Consider the following 22,340-nt stretch of genomic DNA (forward strand, 5'->3'; position numbering starts at 1 on the left):
GAGGGTTATGAAGTGTCTTGGCTTCTCTGAGCTTTCTGTTAGTTGTCTTAAGGAAGAGGGAGATAAATGAATGTAAGGTACCTGGCAGTATTTAGTGCAGATGCAGGGCCCATAGGATTGATTATATTTAATTTGGTAAAAGGATTTTGTAAACCATAACCTATCGTTTGTTTTTACCCATTTGTGGGCTGCGCATACTCTTTACGGGGAAGATTTTCCTCCAATTGGGAGTGATGCTTTTTCCTTTGAAAGAGCTATTACTCTCTATATTCATCTGCCATCAAATAGAGCTGCTTTCTTTATACTATTTGAGATTAAGGGGAAATTTTAGGCTGTCACTCAAAAATTATCTGAAACTGGGTGCCAGATATGGTGGCTCCCACCTGTAATCCCAACACTTTGGGAGGCTGAGGCAGAAGAACCACTTGAACCCAAGAGTTCAAGACCAGCCTGGTCAACACAGCGAGACCCTATCTCTATAAAAACTTAAAAAAATTAGCCGGGTGTGGTGGTGCACACTTGTAGGTCCAGCTGCTCAGAAGGCTAAGGTGAGAGGATCCCTTGAGCCCAGGAGCTCGAGGTTACAGTGAGCTTCCATCACACCACTGCACTCCAGCCTGGGTAACAGGGCAAAACCCTGTGTCTAAAAATAAAAATCAAAAATATGAATCTGCAGCTAAATCAAACTGTTCCAATAAAAGGTCTTTAAGACTAATGCAGGCCGAGAATGGCCTGAAGGGAAGTTTTGGGTCCACCCTTTGAGAGGCACCTCAGAGTGGCCTTACCTACCTGCCACCCTTAAAGGGACTCAGTGGGCTAATGTAGAGCAGTATGAAAACGTTGTGAAATGACCACAGAATACTTATTTTTCATGGGATTGCTAGATTTTGAAAAAAGAACATCAGCGTTAGATTAGCTTGAAGACTTACAAGTGGTTCTAAACGTGTGGAGACGAGTTTTCTATGTTATGATTTCTACTCATTGGCTTCTCTCTCTCTCAGGACCACCGCACAGTCTCAAGTGTAGTGAAGTCAGGAAAGACTCACTGGTTCTCCAGTGGAAGCCCCCAGTCCACTCCGGGCGGACTCCGGTCACTGGTTACTTCGTGGACTTGAAGGAGGCCAAGGCCAAAGAAGACCAGTGGCGAGGGCTCAATGAGGCGGCTATTAAAAACGTATACCTGAAGGTAAGAGGATGCTCAGTTCTAGAGCTTCCTCTACTAACTGCTCTACTAATACGAACTTTAAAGTTAGCAAGATAAAACAGAATATCTCCGCTTTGATCTGTTTCATATATTGGGCTCCTGGTAAGATTCCACTGGCAGAGGTTGGGGCTGGGAGAAGTTTCTGATGCTTGAAAGAGTTTGGTTATATTTAACCTGAATTCCTGAGCATAGCTTTGAAATGCACCCAGCAGCTCCTTCCTCTCTCCTTTCTCTCCTTGCCTCAACTTACCCACTACACATTTTTGTTACTCATAGTCTTAAAACCTTACTGCTTACCATCCCCAAAAGGTGATTTTTTCATTCCTCTTTTTTCTAGGGGGATGGTTGATTTGAGGGTGCTGTTTTTATAAAGTTCACACCAGGAAGCCTGTGACTACTGATCCTCTCGAGTCACTCCTGTCTCACGTTACCTCCTCCCTCAGGCCGGTTCTCACATGAACTTTCAGAGATTAGTGGAACGGGTTCACTCAACCCCCTTATCCATGTCACTGCCTTTCAGGTTCCTCTAGAGTGTGCTCATTGAACCATTTCCTAACTCTGTCGGCCAAAGACTGTTCTGCCATAGCCACCAAATCTCTCATTTGTAGCAAAAGGAAATTTTGAAAGAATATTTTCCCCTAGTGTTAGCAGTGGCACCTGGAGACCCTGACGCCCCAGCGGGGCCTCAGAAACTGTAGGGAATATGATTGCATTACTTACTACTTAGAATGAAATGTGACTGACTTCACCACAGTCACTCAGGAAGTTACACACTGCGTTTGCACAGTCCTATCTTTTGGCAGAAGAGGTCATTGCCTATAAGGTGGGCTTTGGAAGATACTCAAAGTATACCTGGCCAAAAAGATCTCTCCCTGACCTGCCTCATGAACTAAGTCCCTTCCATCTGTCAGCCACTCTCCAGGGTTAGGGTATTTCCAGCCACTCTAAACTATGTAAATATATCCTCCAGGAGATACAGCCCATAAACCATTATACCCAACTTGCCATTAACTCAACTTAGCACATGCCAATCAGCTCTCCAGCTTCTTGCAAAACTCTGAAGAAATAAGACAGGTCATCTTTTCATGAGGAAGAGAAAAGTTCAAGAAAGGACTGAAGCCTATGATGTTGTTTGCTGTCAAGATGAGTCCAGAGGCCCCTGGATTCCGAGAAACCCCCAAAGTACAGTGTAAAATAAAGGTCAGGAACATCCTAGATGATGGTGGTGGGTGTATATGGCTGGGATGAAGATTTCCAAGTCTTCAGTCTGCCACTGTAGAGGATGCCAAGGGCCTGAGGTTTGAGCTGACTCAGGTGAAGCAAAACAAAGGTGAAGAAGCAAACAAAAAGAAAAAAAAAAGTAGAGTTTAAATGTGTGAAAGAATGGTTAATGTCACTCATTTTTAAAAAGAAAAAGAATAACGGGAGTTTTAAGAGAGAGACAGAGAGAGAAAGAGAGACTGAGGTTAAGTATACATACCTAACAAACCTGGAAGTGAACTTTCGTAAGGAGAGTTCTTACATTTTATCAACAGTTTTTATAAAGTGAAAATAATCTTTTTTTTATTTTTCTGATGATAAAACTAACAATTTAAATGAAAAATTCAAACATAAGAAGCACAAAGAAGAAAGTAGGCCAGGCATGGTGACTCATGCCTATAATCCCAGGGCTTTGGGAGGCCAAGGCAGGCAAATCGCTTGAGCCCAGGAGTTCAAGACCATGGGAAACATGGCAAAACCCTGTCTCTAAAAAAAAAAAAAAAAATTAGCTGACCATGGTGGCATGTGCCTGTATTCCCAGCTACTCAGGAGGCTGAGATGGGAGGATTGCTTGAACCAGGGAGGCGGAAGCTGCAGTGAGCTGTGATTGCACCACTGCACTCCAGCCTGGGCAACAGAGCGAGACGCTGTCTTGAAAAAAAAAAAAAAGGGAAAATAGATCTGCATCGATTATCTCGATTACATATTTGTGGTACCGTTGAGGCCAGTGGTCATTGCCCCTGTGGTGATGGAAGAGCAGAGAGTGCCCCTGTCACCCCAGGGACCAGACACTGGAATGTGAACAGACTTCCTGTACATGTTGCAGAAATCTGACTCACAACCATACATCATCACCTAGGTGGCAGGTGCAGATGTGTCAGGTACCTGGCGATTACTCTATTTTTATTACATGGAAATGTTTCTGTGTCCTTCTGGAAATCCACAGTTTCCTGGCATTATTCCTAAACATAGAATTTAAATATGTCAGACTCTATGCATTTAACCTATAACTAAGTTAAAGTTCATTTACAGAATAAAATCCATTTCAAAAATCCGTTAGTGCCAGTGAAGGCTATTACTACATAAATAGTGACATTCTGCTGTAAACAAATACAATTAGTTAGATTAAAAACCTAACAATTTAATACGTACCTCATTTAAATACATGGTCACAAACACTTCACATAACTGAATAACTTTATTCTAACATTGTTTGATTTAAATCACATTTTGGATATTGGTCTCTATCACATCTTGGGGAAAAATTATGCCCTCTGTGTAATAAATTCCTTCTTAAAACATAACATAGCTTTTAAAAGTCACGTTTTTAAAATAAAAATGCTGATAAAACATTAACAGTATTGATAATAGTAATGAGATTGTTCAAAACCCAAAGAAAGTTACAAAAAATTAAGTAGGAAACCAGGCATGGTGGCTCACTCCCGTAATCCCAACACTGTGGGAGGCTGAGGTGGGACAATTGCTTGAGCCCAGGAATTTGAGACCAGCATGGGCAACATGGTGAAATCCCGTATCTATAAAAAAAATTGTTTTTAGTTAGCCTGGTGTGCTGGCACATGTCTGTGGTCCCAACTATTCAAGAGGCTGAGGCAGGAGGATTGCTTGATCCCAGGAGGTCCAGGCTACAGTGAGCTGAGATTGTGCCACTGTACTCCGCCTGAGCAACAGAGTGAAACTCTGTCTCAGAAATACATATGTGTATATATATATATACACATACACACATATATATACATATATACATACACATATACACACATAGATGTGTGTGTGTATATATATACATGTGTGTGTATATATATACATGTGTGTATATATATATACGTGTGTGTATATATACATGTGTGTATATATATACGTGTGTATATATGTATGTGTGTATATATACACGAAGTGGGACTGTCATACAAAAATAAATTATAAATGCTTTTTTTTACAGCTCTTTGTAATTCTAGCTTAGTGGCACATATGTAGTGGATTCTCAGCACACATCTTGATTATTAAAAACTTGAGGATTTAGAATTTTAATACACTTTGATTATTCACAAATTATTCAAACTCACAATTGTGTTAATGTCATGTCTATTTAGTAAGAAATAGCTATATTAAATTTACAGGAACAATTATCGTTTGTTTTGGTGTTAGTAGTTTAACATGCTTTTAAACAAATGGAAAGTGTTCATGATTCATGCTTTTAATTCTCCTCTTTTGCCAAGAATTTCATCTGAAATTATTCATGGAATGTCTCAAAAGGATTGGGGGGAAAAGCGACATATATGCTATAATGAGCACTTTGTATTTTGTCCTTTTGACCAAAGAATACAGTGGCTAACGCATGTGACACCTACGTACACTAGTCTCTGTTTCTGATGTTGGTGGCCACTAAATTAACTAAAAAGGAGAAACATCAAAGTGAGAATGGATATTGGAAACTCCTCTCTATCTACAGATGGTCTAGAGAGAAGACCATCTACAGCTAAAGTCACCTGCTTAGTGTTTGACAGAATCAAATCTAGACCACAAGTCTTGTATCCCTGGTGCTAGGTCACTAAATCATTACTACAGAGGAAGAGCCCCGTCTGTTTAAATGACATAAAACAGCCACTGCTTCATCAAACACCCATTGCTTCTACACCTGCTTCTACCAGGTTCGAGGCCTCAAGGAGGGCGTCAGCTACGTGTTCCGTGTTCGAGCCATAAACCAGGCGGGAGTTGGGAAGCCGTCTGACCTTGCTGGCCCTGTTGTGGCAGAGACCCGTCCAGGTGGGCTTTCACCTTTTCATTAAAACTAATCCTATCTGTGTAAGATACTGAACTAAGGTTCGGCGTTTCTGTGCTTTCCTCTAATTTTCAAAACAATCAATGTGTGCTATCTGAATATAATTGATAAGTAATGATCTTAGAACATGACAGTCATTGGTCCCATCACAGGCACCTCGGGAGAGGGTTGAGCCAGGTTTGAAGTGGTCTAGGGGCTGTTCTGATGCATACCTAAAAACACGGAAGTTCTTGATCAAGTTAAGCTTCCCGGACCAACTGTTCCAAGCATTCATTCCTGGAATGTTATTCCTATTACACCCTGGCCATTAAGTCTCATAAGAATATTTTCCCAATCATAGGGGAAGCTAGAACAGCCCAGCTAGTGGGCACAATCCTTAAACAAAAGTAGGATTTATGTAATAGTAGCTATTATGTTTAAACCAGAGGTCAGCAAACTTTTTCTGTGGGGGGCCAGATAATATTTATCACTCAACAGCCCTGTGGCCTCTGTCACAACTTCTTAACTCTGCCATGACACAAAAGAAGCCATTGAGGATACATAAACTAATGAGCATGGCTGTGTTCTAATAAAACTTTATCATGCACATTATATGTATTATATAATGTGATGCGTTATATGCATTATAAAATTTCAATCTTGTATAATTTTCCTGTGTTTTGAAATAGTAATCTTCTTTCAATTTTTTCAACTATTTAAAAATATAAAAACCATTCTTAGCTTGCAGCCCTTGCAAAAAGAGGTAATGGGCCAGATTTAGCCCACAGGCCATAGTTTGCGGACCCCTGGGCTAAACTAACAGTGGTCCCAACTGAATGGTTTATAGATTCGAGGCAGCCCTCATTTCCCAGTTTCAAAGATGCCGTGATTACTAGAGAAGACAGACTTGCCGTTTCTTATGAGAACAAAGTTTGCTGTGTTCATTGTCCAACGAGTTTCAGATCATTACATAATAATTTCTTTTATCATTTAACCTGTATTATTTTTCAACATTATCATATATTTCAGTTCATTAAAGTTACATAAAGGAAAGCACCGGAGGCCAGGCACTGTGGCTCATGTCTGTAATCCCAACACTTTGGGCAGCTGAGGCAGGAGGAACCTAGGAATTCGAGAGCAGCCTGGGCAACCTGGCAGAACCCCACCTCTACCAAATTTTTAAATCAGCTGGATGTGGTGGTGAGTGCCTGTAGTCCCAGCTACTTGGGAGGCTGAGGTGGGAGGATCACCTGCGCCTAGGAGGTCAAGACTGCAGGGAGCTGTGTTTTCACCGCTGCATTCTAGCATGGGCGACAGAGTGAGACCCTGTCTCAAAAAACAAAACAAAAACAAAAACAGCACTGGAAATGAGAGATGATAAAGTATATCACTTTGAAGACTCGGAAGGGTGAGGGCTGAGGGTGGTGTGGATGATGAAAAATTACTTACTGGGTACCATGTGCATTATTGGGGGGTGATGGATATGCTAAAAGTCATGACTTAACCACTGTGCCATCTGGGCATGTAATGGAATTGCATATATACCCTATAAATTTGTACAAGTTTTTATTTATTTTATTTTATTTTATTTTTTTGAGACGGAGTCTCGCTCTGTCGCCAGGCTAGAGTGCTGTGGTGCAATCTCGGCTCACTGCAACCTCCAACTCCCTGGTTCAAGGGATTCTCCTGCCTCCACCTCCCAAGTAACTGGGATTACAGGCATGCGCCACCATGCCCGGCTACTTTTTGTATTTTTAGTAGAGATGGGGTTTCACTATGTTGGCCAGGATGGTCTCGATCTCCTGACCGCATGATCCGCCCGCCTCGGCCTCCCGAAGTGCTGGGATTAGAGGCATGAGCCACCATGCCCGGCCTGTACAAGTTTTTAAAATCACCCAATTATATTAAATTTATATTCATTCTAGTACTGTTATACGCAAGCGAGTTAGAGAAAACACCACACTTTGAGACGAATTAAGAGTCCTTTATTTAAGCCAGCGGCCAAGAGAGGGCTTGATGCTCCAGAATTTTCTCAGCCCCGAGGAAGGGGCTTGATTTACTTTTATACCTTGGTTAAGGAAGGGGAGGGGAGCTTAAATGCAATAATTCTACAGAAGTAAAAACATGGAAGAATCAAAAAACAAATGGTTACAGAGAAATAAACAATTTAAAAGACAAATGGTTACAAAAGCCCCGTTGCTTTTTTTGTAACCATTTGTCTTTTAAATTGTTTATTTCTCCGTAACCATTTGTTTTTTGATTCTTGCATGTTTTTACTTCTGTAGAATTATTGCATTTAAGCTCTAAATCTTTCATAAGAGTTAGATATGGATGCTATGCAGGACACAGACTCAAGGCTTTATGTTGTTATCTTTTTGAGCAAAATCCTGGGAACTTCATACATTGTTTGTTCCAGTACCTTATCAGTTAATTGGGCTCCTTTGAAATGCTGAGGATCTGCTTACACAGGTTAACTCCTTGAGGAAGGGGGTTGGGTAAGGAGCCCTTAATGTCTCATAAATCAAGGGGCCAGATAGAGTTCGTCCGGCTTTCCCAGCTAAGGGAGAGTCTATTCATATGGGAAACAAGGCTAGGTAATTAAAAAGACAAAAAGGGAAAATTTTAAAAAAGGGTTAGTGAAAAAACAAGGTTAGGCATTACAGTACAAGCACTTTTGCTTTAATCTGTCCCTATTTTCAGGCTGAGATAAACAAAGAACAGATACAGAATGTAATATTTATTTTTCTGATGAGAAAAGAATGTAAATATAGAAAACTACTTTCACTGCATGTTACTTGAAAAGAATATAAAATGAACCCTTTGAGAAAATATCTTTCCCTTTCATCCTATTTCTTCATAACCTGTTTTCAGCTAGTCTTAGAACTACTCTCTGGACATGGGTCTGACAAAATTGGCCTTCTTAGACAAAAGCGTGGTAGGTGTCTGTAAGAAGTACCACACTGCGTATAAATAACCTTTGCAAAACTTCATGAGAAAACAGAAAAATGCTAGGAACGTATACACCAGGTAAAAGGTAACACACAAAGACACCAGAACACATATTCCTATAGAAATCAAACCCTTCAGCTGACAATTACGTGGATAGTAAAGGTGCCAAATGGACATCTCCAAGGACCCAAGGGCAGAGTTTGCTCTCAGAACAACATAGATTGCTACACAAGTGAACTCTTAATCTAGTCAGTGCTACATCAAAAGCACCCTGGAAGCCATGGGTTCCAAATATGATTGTTAAAAGAGCTTAAATCAATGTCTTATTTTCTCATCTGTAGCCTCAGAAAGGCAGGTGATGGGCATGACATTAACAGAGCCATCACTAGGGAAATTTTGCCACCAGAAGAGGATCTGCTGGTGACCCCCTGGGTGAGAGTTTTGTTTCACTGACTTGGATTAAGGAATCAAAAGTCATTTGCATGCCATTCCATTCCCAGACTCGAACTGCAGACAGCTGCGACACTGATACGCTAAGCAGCCCCCTGTTAACCCATGGACAGACCACTGGCTCGCAGCCTGGAGAAGAACCCTGGATACACAAAGTGCAAATGCTTTCCTGTGAAAGAGCACCAAAACCCCGTGACATCTGAGCCTGTTTTATATGCAGTAGAAACACACTCGTTATTGCCACATGTATTTCTTGAGCTCCTACTGTGTGTCAGGTGCCGTTTGGGCCCCAGGAATAATATGACATCATCACTGCACACTGGGCTTGCAATCTAATGGAAAAGACAGTATTTACAGCGTAGGATGACGAGAGCTAGGAGAGCTGTTCATAAAAGGTTTCTTATAGCCGAATAGGCTATAAACTAGCAAGGTTTTATAAGTCCCTATAAAAGCTTTATATGTAGCCTAAAATTTTGTATTCATTCTATTAGATATCAACATATTACTTTTACCCATTTTATTTATTTTATGTTAGAATACATGTCAGAGGAGCATGTTATCAACTTCAAGATTTGGGGTATGAAACTTGGATTGCTATTTCAGAAGAACAACTTTTGGGGGGATGCATTATTAAAATTTCAGTTAGAAAACAAAGCTTATCTCATAATAGCAAACCACAAATACATCTAACAAGATACTTCAAGTGTAATTTGAATTCCACTTTAAAAGTTAACTTAATCTTCCGGGGTTGATAGGATCACTGGTCTCCCTTTGAAGTCAAAGAATACGTTGCAAGTGGATGTATTCTTGTCTAATTGTGCTGGGAGTAGGAATCCAGATAATGGACTGAGTGTGTCATGCTTTACCAAGAAATCCATTAGCTAAAGAAGCCTATAAAAGAATGGAGTAAAACATACTTAATGTGGATGAGTTGGCACATAAAAAAGGCTGGTCTCTCCTTGATATTGGATATTTTTAAAACAGTAGCTGTGGCTGATTGCATCAGGCCTAGGGTGGAGGTGAAGGCCAGGTGAGCCAGATCAGATGGAAGACAAGAGAGAGACCTGCCAAAGCCTGGCGGGTGATCTGGAGGGGACCATAGCTGGCAGTACAGACCACAGGTATTCTTACCAGAGAAACCGAGCAGTGGGCAGGAGAATCAGGTGATGGGCTGGGTCCCAAGCAAAAACTGGATTATAGAAGTTAGCTTGGTCACAAGGAGCAAGGCAGGTTAGGAGAAAGCATTACCAGAAGGAATGATGAGTTGAGATTGAGTTGATAACCTACTAAGCAAGAGCTCATTACAATCCCAGTGTCTAAACACTGGTTGGTTCCAGAGTCTGGCAGGAATGAGAAGGCAAATGTGTGCTCAGTGGCCAAGTGATGGAGTCATGAAGTGGATTCTAAAACAGGAAGCCAGACTAACTTTAAAAGATGAGCTCAGCTGGCTCATTTGGAGAACTGCACCTGGCCACGTATAGTGGCTCATGCCTGTAATCCCAACACTTTGGGAGGCCGAGGCGGGTGGATCACAAGGTCAGGAGTTCAAGACCAGCCTGGCCAAGATGGTGAAACCCCGTCTCTACTAAAAATACAAAAAAATTAGCGGGGTGTGGTGGTGTGCACCTGTAATCCTAGCTGCTCGGGAGGCTGAGGCAGGAAAATCGCGTGAACCCAGGAGGCAGAGGTTGCAGTGAGCTGAGATTGTGCCATTGCACTCCATCCCAGGCGACAGTGAGAGACTCCATCTCAAAAAAAGAAAGAAAGAAAATTTAAAAAAGAAAACTGCACTTGTATTTGCTTGCTAACTGATCTCTTTCATCTGCTAGAACCGTAGTTTTCAATCTTGCCTGTACATTAGAATCATACGAGGACTGTTTTGAAAATACTGCTATCTGGACTCAACTCCAGACCAATTAAATCAGGATCTTTAGGGCTGATGGGATGATGACAGAAGATCAGATATTCTAAAAAAAAAGAAAAAAAGAAAAAAAAAAAGAATCTCTTAGGCTGGGTACCTGAACATAGGCTTATTGCTGTTTGTTCATTTACTTAGCAATTTGGGTAATTCCAGTGTGAAAACAGGCTTGTGAACTGTACATTAGACCATAGCTCCTCAAAATAGGAACTGTGTCTTTTCTGTACATGTGCTGAGAGTCTAACATAGTACCAGGTATATAATAGCTAATTTATTAAATGAAAAAATAATGAATGACTAGCATGTTTGCCAGTGAGTGTGACGCTGTCTTGAAGCCTCAGTGTGTGCACTTCACCCCAGTCGTCTTGTACTGCCTGCCCTGGTTATGATGGGTGAGCTGGGAAAGAAATGTCTGGTGGAGGCTGCAAGGTGGGCATGAGGCTGAATGGTCAGCCGCCAGTCCTCATCTGAAACCCAGGGCAGCTCAGTACTACACGTGACCCATTACATTAACTCACTTTCCTCTGCTTCTATTCTGTCCCATGCTTCAGTTTTTTAAACATCACCACACACACACGCACACCCCCACGCACACCCACAGCATGGAGAACAAATAATTAAAGCTTATAAAAGTGATATATTCATGCTCATGTAAAACACTTTATATGAGAAAGAAATATCAGATTACAAAATGTATAGGAACGTGAACAGTTTACTGTGATTTTATTTAAGCTTTTAAATTTTATCCTTTATTATCATTTTTTTGGGGAAGAGAAAGAAAAGTGGGATGAAATGAGTTAATTTCCAAATAGTTCATTTTAGTCCTGAGCCACATTTGAACCCATTAGGATACCAGGAGTTCTGGGCAAGCCTTGGAGGGATCATTGGAATGCTGTCTTGGCCCTGTAATCCCAACACTTTGGGAGTCCAGATAGGAGGATCACTTGAGCCCAGGAGTTGGAGACCACCCTGAGCAACATAGTGGGACCTGTCTCTATTAGAAAAGAATAGGAAAGAAAAAATAATAATAGTAGTAATGTAAAATGAGATCTGTTAAAATCAGTTATCTCTGTGTCTGTATTAAGGATTCGCATAGGTTGAGGAGTTGACTAGTGACAACTCTTCTTAAATCCTTTTTAGGCAACAACAACAACAACTCTCTCATGTTCTATACATAAACCTCCTGAGATCTTAATTAAGTTCTTCACATTCATGAACAGGTTAAGAGGTTGTTTCTGAGAAAATCTAAGTTATGCCAAATTTTGGTCCACTTTTCCAGCCCAACTTTGTGGGAAAGTGGGATGGCCTCTCATCTGGATAAGAATACCCACAAAGACCACTTTACTTTGATAGCAGGACATCAAACTTGCTTCCTGCCCATTAATTATCAGAACCACATCCCTCAATCAACTTGAGAGAATATGCCTCTTTAGGCATTTCTCAGAGTTCAACCATTAATTGATAGGAGCTCAGCTCTGGAAAACCTCAGCTAAGTTGTGGGATATTCTAAAGAGAAAATTTGGCTAGGTACGGTGATTCACGCCTGTAATCCCAGCACTTTGGGAGGCCAAGGCGGGCAGATTACCTGAGGTCAGGGGTTCGAGACCAGCCTGGCCAACATGATGAAACCCCATCTCTACTAAAAATACAAAAAAAATTAGCTGGGCGTGTGGCGGGCATCTGTAATCCCAGCTTCTCAGGAGGATAAGGCAGGAGAATCACTTGAACCTGGGAGGCAGAGGTCACAGTGAGCCAAGATCACGTCACTGCACTCCAGCCTGGGCAACAGAGCAAGACTCCATCTCAAAAAAAAGGAAAAAGAAAAAGGAAAATTTGAGGAGGACGTTATAGGTAGACTTTTCTCTCAGGCTTTTTCTGTGATATTGTACCAAGTTAATCTCCACAAGGCACTATCTGGTGGGTTAGCCTGGGGCATGTTAGAAATTCTGAAATGCTGTCGTTGGCCGGACACGGTGCCTCACGCCTATTATCCCAGCACTTTGGGAGGCCAAGGCAGGCGGATCACAAAGTCAGGAGTTCGAGATCAGCCTGGCCAACATGGTGAAACCCTGTTTCTACTGAAAATACAAAAATTAGCTGGGTGTGGTGGTCCGCACCTGTAATCCCAGCTACTTGGGAGACTGAGGCAGAATTGCTTGGACCCAGGAGGTGGAGGTTGCAGTGAGCTGAGATCACGCCACTGCACTCCAGCCTGGGTGACAGAGCAAGACTCCATCTCGAAAAAAAAAAAAAATGCTGTCATTGCTTTATAGGCTAATACATGGGCTTTGGTTTTGCTAGGGCATCTATAAAAAGAATCATCCATTTGAGTATCATGTACCTTTTGTTAAATTGCAATAGAATTTTTTGTCTACTATGTACAGGACCCTTATTTAAATAATTATTTAATTCCTCATCAAATTTATCAAGGAGGAGATCCAGCTTCAAATTCTGAGTATAAAATTAAGTAGGAAACCCACTGCCACTAGAATATTTTCTTTGTTAGTGTAATCGCCCGTTAGGTTCTCCCTTCCCACTGCATAGACAAAATCAATCCACTGCGACTGCAGCATTGCAGTTGAGAGTTTAATTGACCTGAGGCCAGCTGAAGCGAGAGACCTAGAGTTATCAGTCAAATCAGTCTCCCTGAAGGCTCAGAGGTTCTTTGAGTAAGGGCATTTTTTTAAGAGTGACTTAGAAGACCAAGATGCCTATAATGGGGAAAGTAAATTGAGTCACAAGTCAGGAGTCTGGGTGGGGTCAGTCTTAAAAACATCTAAAAGAAAACAATCTTAGGTTCTACAATACTGATGTTATCTATAGGAGCAACTGGGAAGCTCACAGATCTTGTGACCTCTGGCCACATAACATCTAAGCAGTAAGGGATAATAGAAACTACACCTGTCTTGTAACCTCCCATTAGTGGTTTCAGCCCCTGAACAGAGAGGACTATTATCATTCTTGCTTTCAAGTTAAACTATAAACTAACCTTCTCCCAAAGTTAGCTTAGCCTGTGCTCAGGAATGACCAAGGGCAGCTTGGATGTCAGAAACAAGATGAAGTCAACTATGTCATAATTTTGCAAAGGCGGTTTCATTGGTAATTTTGTTTCCTCTCACCTCTTTATCAAAATATTGGTGTTATACTTTAGCTTTAACAAGACAGGTTCCAATAAAATAAATGTCATAATCTTAAACTGGCATTTATCTTTTAAAGATGTTTTTTTTAAATCTCAATCCAGTCCCTGGCATGTGTAAATAGGTAAGGGAAATATAAGCCATTTGTGGAATTTAACCCTATTCTCAATAAACTAAACAACCAGTGCAACTTTTTGAAAAATGAATATCCAATCAAATAATCCTCTTAGCCAGTTTTGATTTTTAAACCTGGCTGGGTGCAGTGGCTCACGCCTGTAATCCCAGCACTTTGGGAGGCCGAGGTGGGCGGATCATGAGATCAGGAGATTGAGACCATCTTGGCTAACATGGTGAAACCCCTTCTCTACTAAAAATACAAAAAATTAGCCCAGCGTGGTGGCGCACGCCTGTAGTCCCACCTACTCGGGAGGCTGAGGCAGGAGAATCACTTGAACCCAGGAGACAGAGGTTGCAGTGAGCTGAGATCGTGCCACTGCACTCCAGCCTGGGCAACAGAGTGAGACTTCATCTCAAAAAAAAAAAGAAAGAAATTTTTAAACCTTAAGTGCCAAATATAGTTTTAATAGTTTTTGTTTGTTTCCTTTATTGTTCATTTATTTAATAAATCCACCAGTAGCACCTGCAATTATATGTGCATGAATTGAAGTAATGTTCATGCCTCTCTTTTCTACCCACTACAGATATTGCTTATGATATACTGATTTGACATAATTAATCAAGAAAAGCTTCACAGATAAGGGAAACTCTTAGATACTGATTGATATTACAGCTAATCCTTACCTCTTTGGCTCTCTCCTAGCAATTACTTAAGTTTGTTTGTTTTTGTTTTGCGACAGGATCTGATTTTGTCACCCAGGCTGGAGTGCAGTGGCATGATCATTGCTCACCACAGCCTCCATCTCCCAGGCTCAAGTGATCCTCCTACCTCAGCTTCCCTAGTAGCTGGTGCTACAGGTGTCAGCCACCACATCCCACTAATTAAATTTTTTTTTTGTAGATACAGAGTCTCATTTTGTTGCCCAGGCTGGTCTCAAACTCCTGGGCTCAAGCAATCCTGCTACCTTGGCCTCCCAAAGTGCTGGGATTACAGGTGTGAGCCAGTGAGCCCAGCCAATTACCTAATTTTAAATTACAATTTTTAATGTAAGACTTTGAAAAAATTTCCACATTCTTTTCTAAAAGTATACATGATCCCATTTCTTATGTTACAACTCAACTATAAGGTAATGATGTAAGACTCATAGGTTGAAGTTGAAACACAGATGTGGCTTGGAACCTAAAAATAACATCTTTTATTTAAAAAGGCAAATAAGCAACATCTTTTGTTTCATTTCATATTTTCACAAAAGATCTCGAAATGCTTTACAAAGTTTATTTTTCAGAATACAGTTATCCCTCTTTATCCTGGGGGATCAGTTCCAGGACCCCCTGTGGATACCAAAATCCAGGAACACTCAAGACCCTTCATAAAATGGCATAGCATATGCACATAGTCTACAGACATCCTCCTCTATACTTTAAACCATCTCTAGCTTACTTACAATACCTAATGTGATGTAAACGCTATGTAAAGAGTTGGGATACTGTATTGTTTTTTAATTTGCATTGTTTTTATTGATGTGTTGTTACTTTTATTGTTTTTCCCCCAAGTATTTTCAATCCACAGTTGGTTGAATCCACGGTTGCGGAACCCATAGATATGAAGGACCAATGTACTTCAGTGATTCAGCTCTATATTCTTTGCTCAGTAACTGAGGCAATTGAGACAAAAACTAAACGGGATTTTCTTTCTTTTTTTTGAGACAGAGTCTTGCTCTGTTGCCCAGGCTGGACTGCAGTGGTGTGATCTCAGCTCACTGCAACCTCCGTCTCTCAGGTCCAAGCGATTCTTGTGCCTCAGCCTCTCAAGTAGCTGGGATTACAGACATGCGCCACCACGCCTGGCTAATTTTTATATTTTTAATAGAGACAGGGTTTCACCTTGTTGGCCAGGCTGGTTTTGAACTCCTGGCCTCAAGTGATCCCCCTGCCACGGCCTCCTAAAGTGCTGTGATTACAGGCATGAGCCACCATGCCTGGCCAGGATTTTCTTATTCTCCAAGTTTCATGGGTTTGGGACCAAATTTGGCCATTCAAAAACCTGAACAAATTATTGTTTTAGATGACCATTTGTTCCGTTTGCCGGAGGGTTTACCGCTAAAGCATTAATACTTTAAAATTTCATTTAAGACTTTCTGATGAAAATCCTTTTAAAATAAATTAAGCAATTTAATAAGAGCTTTTCATCCTTCTTGGATGCAGTATACTGAATCTTATTTACCTTTTTCTGTGACTCAGAGCCGTAAGTATCACCTTTATTTAATACACAGTGTTGTGATACAGCAATGTTGTTATGGGGTGGAGAAGCTATCTGCCCCTATAGCAAATAATGTTTTTGTGCCTGCTTTTTAGTTTTTCTCCCTCCTTTCTTGCTGTCATTTTCTTTATTCTCAATGCTCCTGCTCATAGTAGCTTCTTACCTCCCTGTCTTTTTTTAATCTACTGAGAGAAACCAACCAAGTAGACTTGTTAGAATTGTCTCAAGCAAAGTATAAAAAGACTCCAAGTCTGGGCGCAGTGGCTCATTAATCCCAGCACTTTGGGCGGCCAAGGCGGGTGGATCACTTGAGCTCAGGAGTTTGAGACCAGCCTGGCCAACATGGCAAAAGCCTGTCCCTACAAAAAATGCAAAAAAATTGGCCGGATGTGGTGCCATGCACCTGTGATCCCAGCTACTTGGGAGGCAGAGGTGGGAGGATGACCTGGGAGGCCAAGGCCACAGCGAGGTAAGATCACACCACTGTACTCCAGCCTGGGTGACAGAGTGAGACCCTGTCTCAAAAAAAAAAAAAAAGATTCCAGTTCCCTGGTGAGTGTGCAGCATACTAGTGTGTAGACTTTGTCACATCAGAACTGGTATTAGAGGCTTATTTTCCTTATTTCTTGGTTTTGGGCAGTGTTCCAAATGGGTGAGGTGTTACACTACAGAAGTTATCTACAGCATTGAGAGAATGGCGAGGCTGATTAAATTGTTCATATTCTTTCTGTTTTGTGGCTACTTTGTTTTCAGAAAAGTCAAATCTTTCACAATCAAGATTCTTAACCTAACCAATATTTTTGTTGTACACTTGTCATACCTCTAATGTAATAAACAACAAGCATATGGATGATTCACTTCCTTTTCAAAAGGGATTACAGATAGAACAATGAATGATTAATATAAGCAATCTGTCATGCTTCCAAAATAGAGATTATGCAAAAAGCAAGATTACTTCACTTCTTTTCTCTCCGTAACAATACAGATATACAAAAATTTCTGTTTACATTCTTTCTGTGACTCAGTCATACAAACTGTATATTATAATACAGTCTAAACCTCAATACTCTTCAGTGTTAGCCTTTTCTTAAGTTTTAATAAGAGCATTTGTTCAACATTTATTATACGAAAATAGAGTGTGAAGATTAGTCACGTGTTATCAGGAATAGAAATAAAATGTGGGCTGCAACTTACAATGGAATACATATAGCCCTTTAAAAGTAACATATGGTGGACAATTAAGGAATACTTAAGCCTTTAATTGATTGTTATTTCACTTTATGTAACCAAATATGAAAGTAGCCCTTCATTTAAGAAAAAGGAATTTTAAAAAATTTTCTAGAACCAGTCTTCTCTAAGCTTTGCATGTGCTAACAATCACTTTTTGGAAGTTTATAGTTGAAGCATACACTGCCATCTGTACAGACACAAGTTAGATCAACTATCAGACTCAGGAACCAAGATCATCCTGCCAGGCACCATTTGGGCACTGGTTTCCTCTTGGCCTTCCCTTGGGAAAACGTTTGCAATTTTTTTTCCACTAACAAGTTTTATTGGACGGTAGGCCAGGATGTTGGCCTCTTATAATACAATCCAGACAGAAAACATTCAATTCTTTTGGAAGGTTTTTTTATGCTTTTTAAAAAAATACAGCTGTGCTTTTCTGGGATTAAATGTAATATATTTTATATATATTTTTCCTAATGTACTGTAACAAACCAAGTTTAGACTGGCAATTGAATGAGTATAAATCTGAGTAGAGCATTTTACTCCTTTCAACTGGATTTAGGCATAGATGTGAATGTTTCATATGCTGTACAAATTCTCCTTGAATTCTCTATTAGGTGCAGGTGCAATTTATTATAACTCTCAAAAATAGAATAACTCAAAACACTAACTGAATTTTTTTAATCCAAAAACCAATATTCCTGAAAGAGCTGAATCTCTTGAAACTCATTTCCATTTAAATTTCCATGCAGTTCAATGATAGTCATTTCTCAGTTGCTATCACTCTAATCTAGAGGGGCATCTTTACATTGATTTATGGTTATGTGATCCACAGAGCAGGCATCCATATATTTCTCCACTCTTAAATGACTTAAAGACTTTGAATATGTGAATGTAGGTGATTCTTAGTCTCTCTACTTTCTCCCATTCAATTTCCTTTTGGGTTCTTCATCTCTACCCTTTCCTGATGACTGATTGCATGTGGATATTATTGAAACAAAAGTCATGAATTAGGGTCTGATAAAAATCAATTGACTTTCCCTTTTCCCAAAGCTGCCTTGTTTCCTTATTGCAATCAATCCGCTCCCATAACTGTACCGCAGTCACATCACAAACAATACTGTCCATGGTGTTGACTCTACCTAAGAAATGTGGTGCAACCATCTAATTTCATGTTACGGCATAAAAGTTGAATTGTGGAGTAGGACTGTCCACCTGCATGAGTAGTGAAGCTTTTCCCTGACCTAGGCTCAGGGCCCTACTTTAGGGTTAAAGTAAAGAATCTCAAGGTAACAAATTCTTACTTGGTTGCTTTCCTCCACGAAGTATCAGTGCCTTCTTTTTGATCTTGTAGGAACCAAAGAGGTTGTTGTAAATGTGGATGATGATGGAGTCATTTCATTGAACTTCGAATGTGATAAGATGACTCCAAAGTCCGAGTTCTCCTGGTCCAAAGATTATGTATCCACTGAGGACTCTCCACGATCAGAAGTCGAAAGCAAGGGCAACAAGTAAGGACTATGTCAATCACAATCATGGGTTTCCTTTTCACTGTAGGAGAATGAGGTGAGCTCTGATTTCCACTTAAATTGCTTGGAATAAGAGGATGAACTCACTTATATTTTATATCTGGTATTGTAGAAAATAATAACCAATTTAAACCTTAAAAATAATCATCCTAGGCCGAGCGGGGTGGCTCACACCTCTAATCCCAGCACTTTGGGAGGCCGAGGCAGGTGGATCACGAGGTCAGGAGATCGAAACCATCCTGGCTAACATGGTGAAACCCCGTCTCTGCTAAAAATACAAAAAAAAATTAGCCGGGCGTGGTGGTGGGTGCCTGTAGTCCCAGCTACTCGGGAGGCTGAGGCAGGAGAATGGCGTGAACCCGGGAGGCGGAGCTTGCAGCGAGCTGAGATCGCGCCACCGCACTCCAGCCTGGGCGACAGAGCCAGACTCTGTCTCAAAAAAAAAAAAAAAAAAAAATCCTAGACTGGCTCACACCTGAAATCCTAGCAACTCAGGAGGCTGAGGCAGAAAGATCACTTGAGCCTAGGGGTTCAAGACCAGCCTGGGCAACATAGTGAGTCCCTGACTCTAATAAAATAAATGCTAACAACTCTTATGAAATACTTTTTACATTATTCCATTTAAAGTGCTTTCTTATTTATTATCTCATTTATGCTATTAGAAACATTCAATTAACATAAAGATCAGCTTTAATAATGATTCTCATTATCTATGAAATTTTGAAATCTTAAAGTAACGATAAGGATACTTATGGGGGCTAGGAAGAACTTGCTGGTTCAAGTTATGGTAAATTAAATGGATTGAGGATAATCTTTTCTGCTTTTTTGATCATCACTCATGCGTGACACAGTAGTACATGGGAAGAAAGCTCTATGTGGAAGTATAAGATGAACAAGCTCTAGGCCCATCTCTACCAGGAGCTGGCTATATAACCTTGGGCAGCTATTTAACTTCCATAAACCTCGGATTTCTTTTTCTATAAAATGAGTGTGGGGAGAATGGAGGAATTGTATGATCTATCATTTCCTTTCAATGCCAAGATTTTGAGTGTTCTTTTTACTTTGCTTTATAATAAAAGCTTACCAAGCTTTATATTTTCATAGTGTCAACCACATTGGATTGATATGATAAAGCAAAGTATTTGATAAAGCACAGTATTTCTAAGTACTTTTTTCTATTACAATGAAGCCCAGTGTATCTCAGAAATCAAAGAAAAAACTAGCAATTTTGTTGCAGAATGACAAGGAAATACCAAATATAATTAAAGGATGTTTTTCTGCCACTATGCTGTAAATTTCTTGACATAAAACACGTTTGCCCCAAGAAAAGATAATTGAACGATAAATTTTTCTCCCAGTTTATACGCTTAACATTTCAATGTTTGGTTGATCTTAGACACTGCCTAGCAATATAGCTTACCAAAGTTAGAAAACACAGTGAACTTGGCCACTGAGCCATTCATTTACTTATTACACATATTATGTGCCAGACAAGGTACAGGGTGCTGGGGATGACACAGTAAACAAAGCAGTTCCTGTCTCTGAAGGCACAGGGATTACACAGTGAGGAGAATACAGATGCTTTGAGCTCAAGATGCTTATAAGTTCAGAAAAGGGAAGAGCAGGAGATGGCATAGGAGAGGCACCCAGAGTTACCAACAGCAGGTTCTGCCCTTGGCGGGGGAAGTGTCTGGCTCCCAGCAGGGACTGATCAGCTGGATATTTTTCTGCAGGATATGCACTGATAAGCAACATAGCTTGGGCATGTGGGATTTGTGCCAGTTCCACTCTCCCGTCACCATCACCCCCTGGAAGGAGGTAAGGAAAGTCCTCCCAGAGTAAATGACATTGAATCTGACACACCAAGAACACATAGGCTGTAGCTCAGCAAGATGAGAGGAGGCGTCCAGATGAAAGGAGTAGTATACACAAATGCCCAGATTCAGGGGAAACACAGGCCCACAGATCCCACACAGCCTCATTTCTAAGAAAAATATTTTGTTCCGAAGGACGAAAATGACCTTCAAAGACCTTGGGATGGATGACTTGGGTATTTACTCTTGCGATGTTACAGACACTGATGGAATAGCATCAAGCTACTTAATAGATGAGGAAGGTAAGTTTAAAATCAGTGCATTCACACATCGAATGTTGCTTTGATTTCTCAATTATTCTTAAGTGACTTTTATTTTAGTAGTTTAAGGTTTAACTGCTTTCTTTTTCCCCCTACAGAATTGAAACGTTTACTTGCTCTCAGCCATGAACACAAGTTCCCAAGTAAGTATCCACAATACATTCACAGATTTTAGCAGTCTTACTAGGCAGCAACTTTTGGAATAGATCAGATGACAGCTCTGATGGGATTAAGAGAGAGACTCTTGAGAACATATAATGGAACACACATCAGTAGCTACAGATGTGCTTTCTAGAAGTGATGCCTTTTCCTTTGCCATTGTTCTCCAGAGATACCAAGGATACTAACATAGAAAATATATCGCATGCTCCATTACGTGGCGAAGTGTCAGGCTACACAGGTGTAACATCTGAGTAATTAAGTTCTTCACTTTTTGCCCGCATATGTTGGAATCACATATATATTTTCTGGATATATTCACTTATATGTCTTTATGCAAACTAATCTTTTCCTAAGTAAGATTGGCACTTAAAAGCAGAATCATACCTCTAAATAAAGACAATATAAAGACAGTGCCTACCATTTTCAACTCCTGGAAAATTGGGCAAACGCCTTCGTCAGAAAAAGAATCCCTCTGAACGATGTACAACCCTTCAATAAAGCACCTTCTACATAAAAGATTAAATTCCACACTTGACACTAAGAGAAGAGAAGGAAGTCAGAAATGACCCTTGGAAGGTTCCACTGGCCAGATAGGGGGATCTCTTGCCATTAGTACCCACTGGCCAAGGTAGTGAAGCATCCAGAAAGTTACACCCTGGAGTTTGAGAAAACAAGTAGAAAGTGATAGTATACACCCATTCTTTTTAAATCAGAAATTTTAATACTTAAAATATAAATCCTCCACTAATAAAGGAGTTTCAGGAATCCAGAAAACTATATTCCTATTCCAGACTATGGACAAACAGCCTTTGTATATTGATATATGTGCATTTTTCTAGGAAGAGTATCCTTCACTTTTAGTAAATTCCCCAATGGAGACTGTAATTTAAAAACACACACCACTGCTCTAGAATGAATTGTGGACCTTCTCTTACATCTGCAAGGAGTGACTTGTTTGATAGTGAGGCTGAGTGCTGGTGATATTGGCCTCAGCTGTAATGTTCTCAAAACCAACTTTGGCTGGGCACAGCGGTTCACACCTGTACTCCCAGCAGTTTGGGAGGCCGGAGCAGGAGGATCATTTGAGGCCAGGAGTTCAAGGCTGCAGTGAGCCATGATCACGCTACTGCACTCCACCCTGGGCAACAGAGCAAGTCCGTATCTCTAAAAACAAAAACTAACCCAACTTTGTTCAGCAAAGTAGCAGAGTGGAG

The 22,340-nt window shown here is 40.5% G+C and overlaps 1 protein-coding gene across 3 annotated transcripts in view; it reads left to right on the forward strand.

Moving 5' to 3' along the window:
• MYOM1 (myomesin 1) overlaps positions 1–22,340 on the forward strand; it is a 184,316-nt gene that overhangs the window by 129,837 nt on the left and 32,139 nt on the right. For all 3 annotated transcript variants that reach the window (XM_024350980.3, XM_024350981.3, XM_063795530.1), the window contains 5 exons: positions 1,002–1,186; positions 5,134–5,248; positions 18,656–18,812; positions 20,840–20,946; positions 21,063–21,107. In XM_024350980.3, coding sequence (XP_024206748.3) covers positions 1,002–1,186; positions 5,134–5,248; positions 18,656–18,812; positions 20,840–20,946; positions 21,063–21,107 — 609 coding nt within the window. The remainder of the gene's footprint in view (positions 1–1,001; positions 1,187–5,133; positions 5,249–18,655; positions 18,813–20,839; positions 20,947–21,062; positions 21,108–22,340) is intronic.

This window comes from Pan troglodytes, chromosome 17 (genome assembly GCF_028858775.2).
Source record: "Pan troglodytes isolate AG18354 chromosome 17, NHGRI_mPanTro3-v2.0_pri, whole genome shotgun sequence".
In the NCBI taxonomy this organism is placed as follows: domain Eukaryota; kingdom Metazoa; phylum Chordata; class Mammalia; order Primates; family Hominidae; genus Pan; species Pan troglodytes.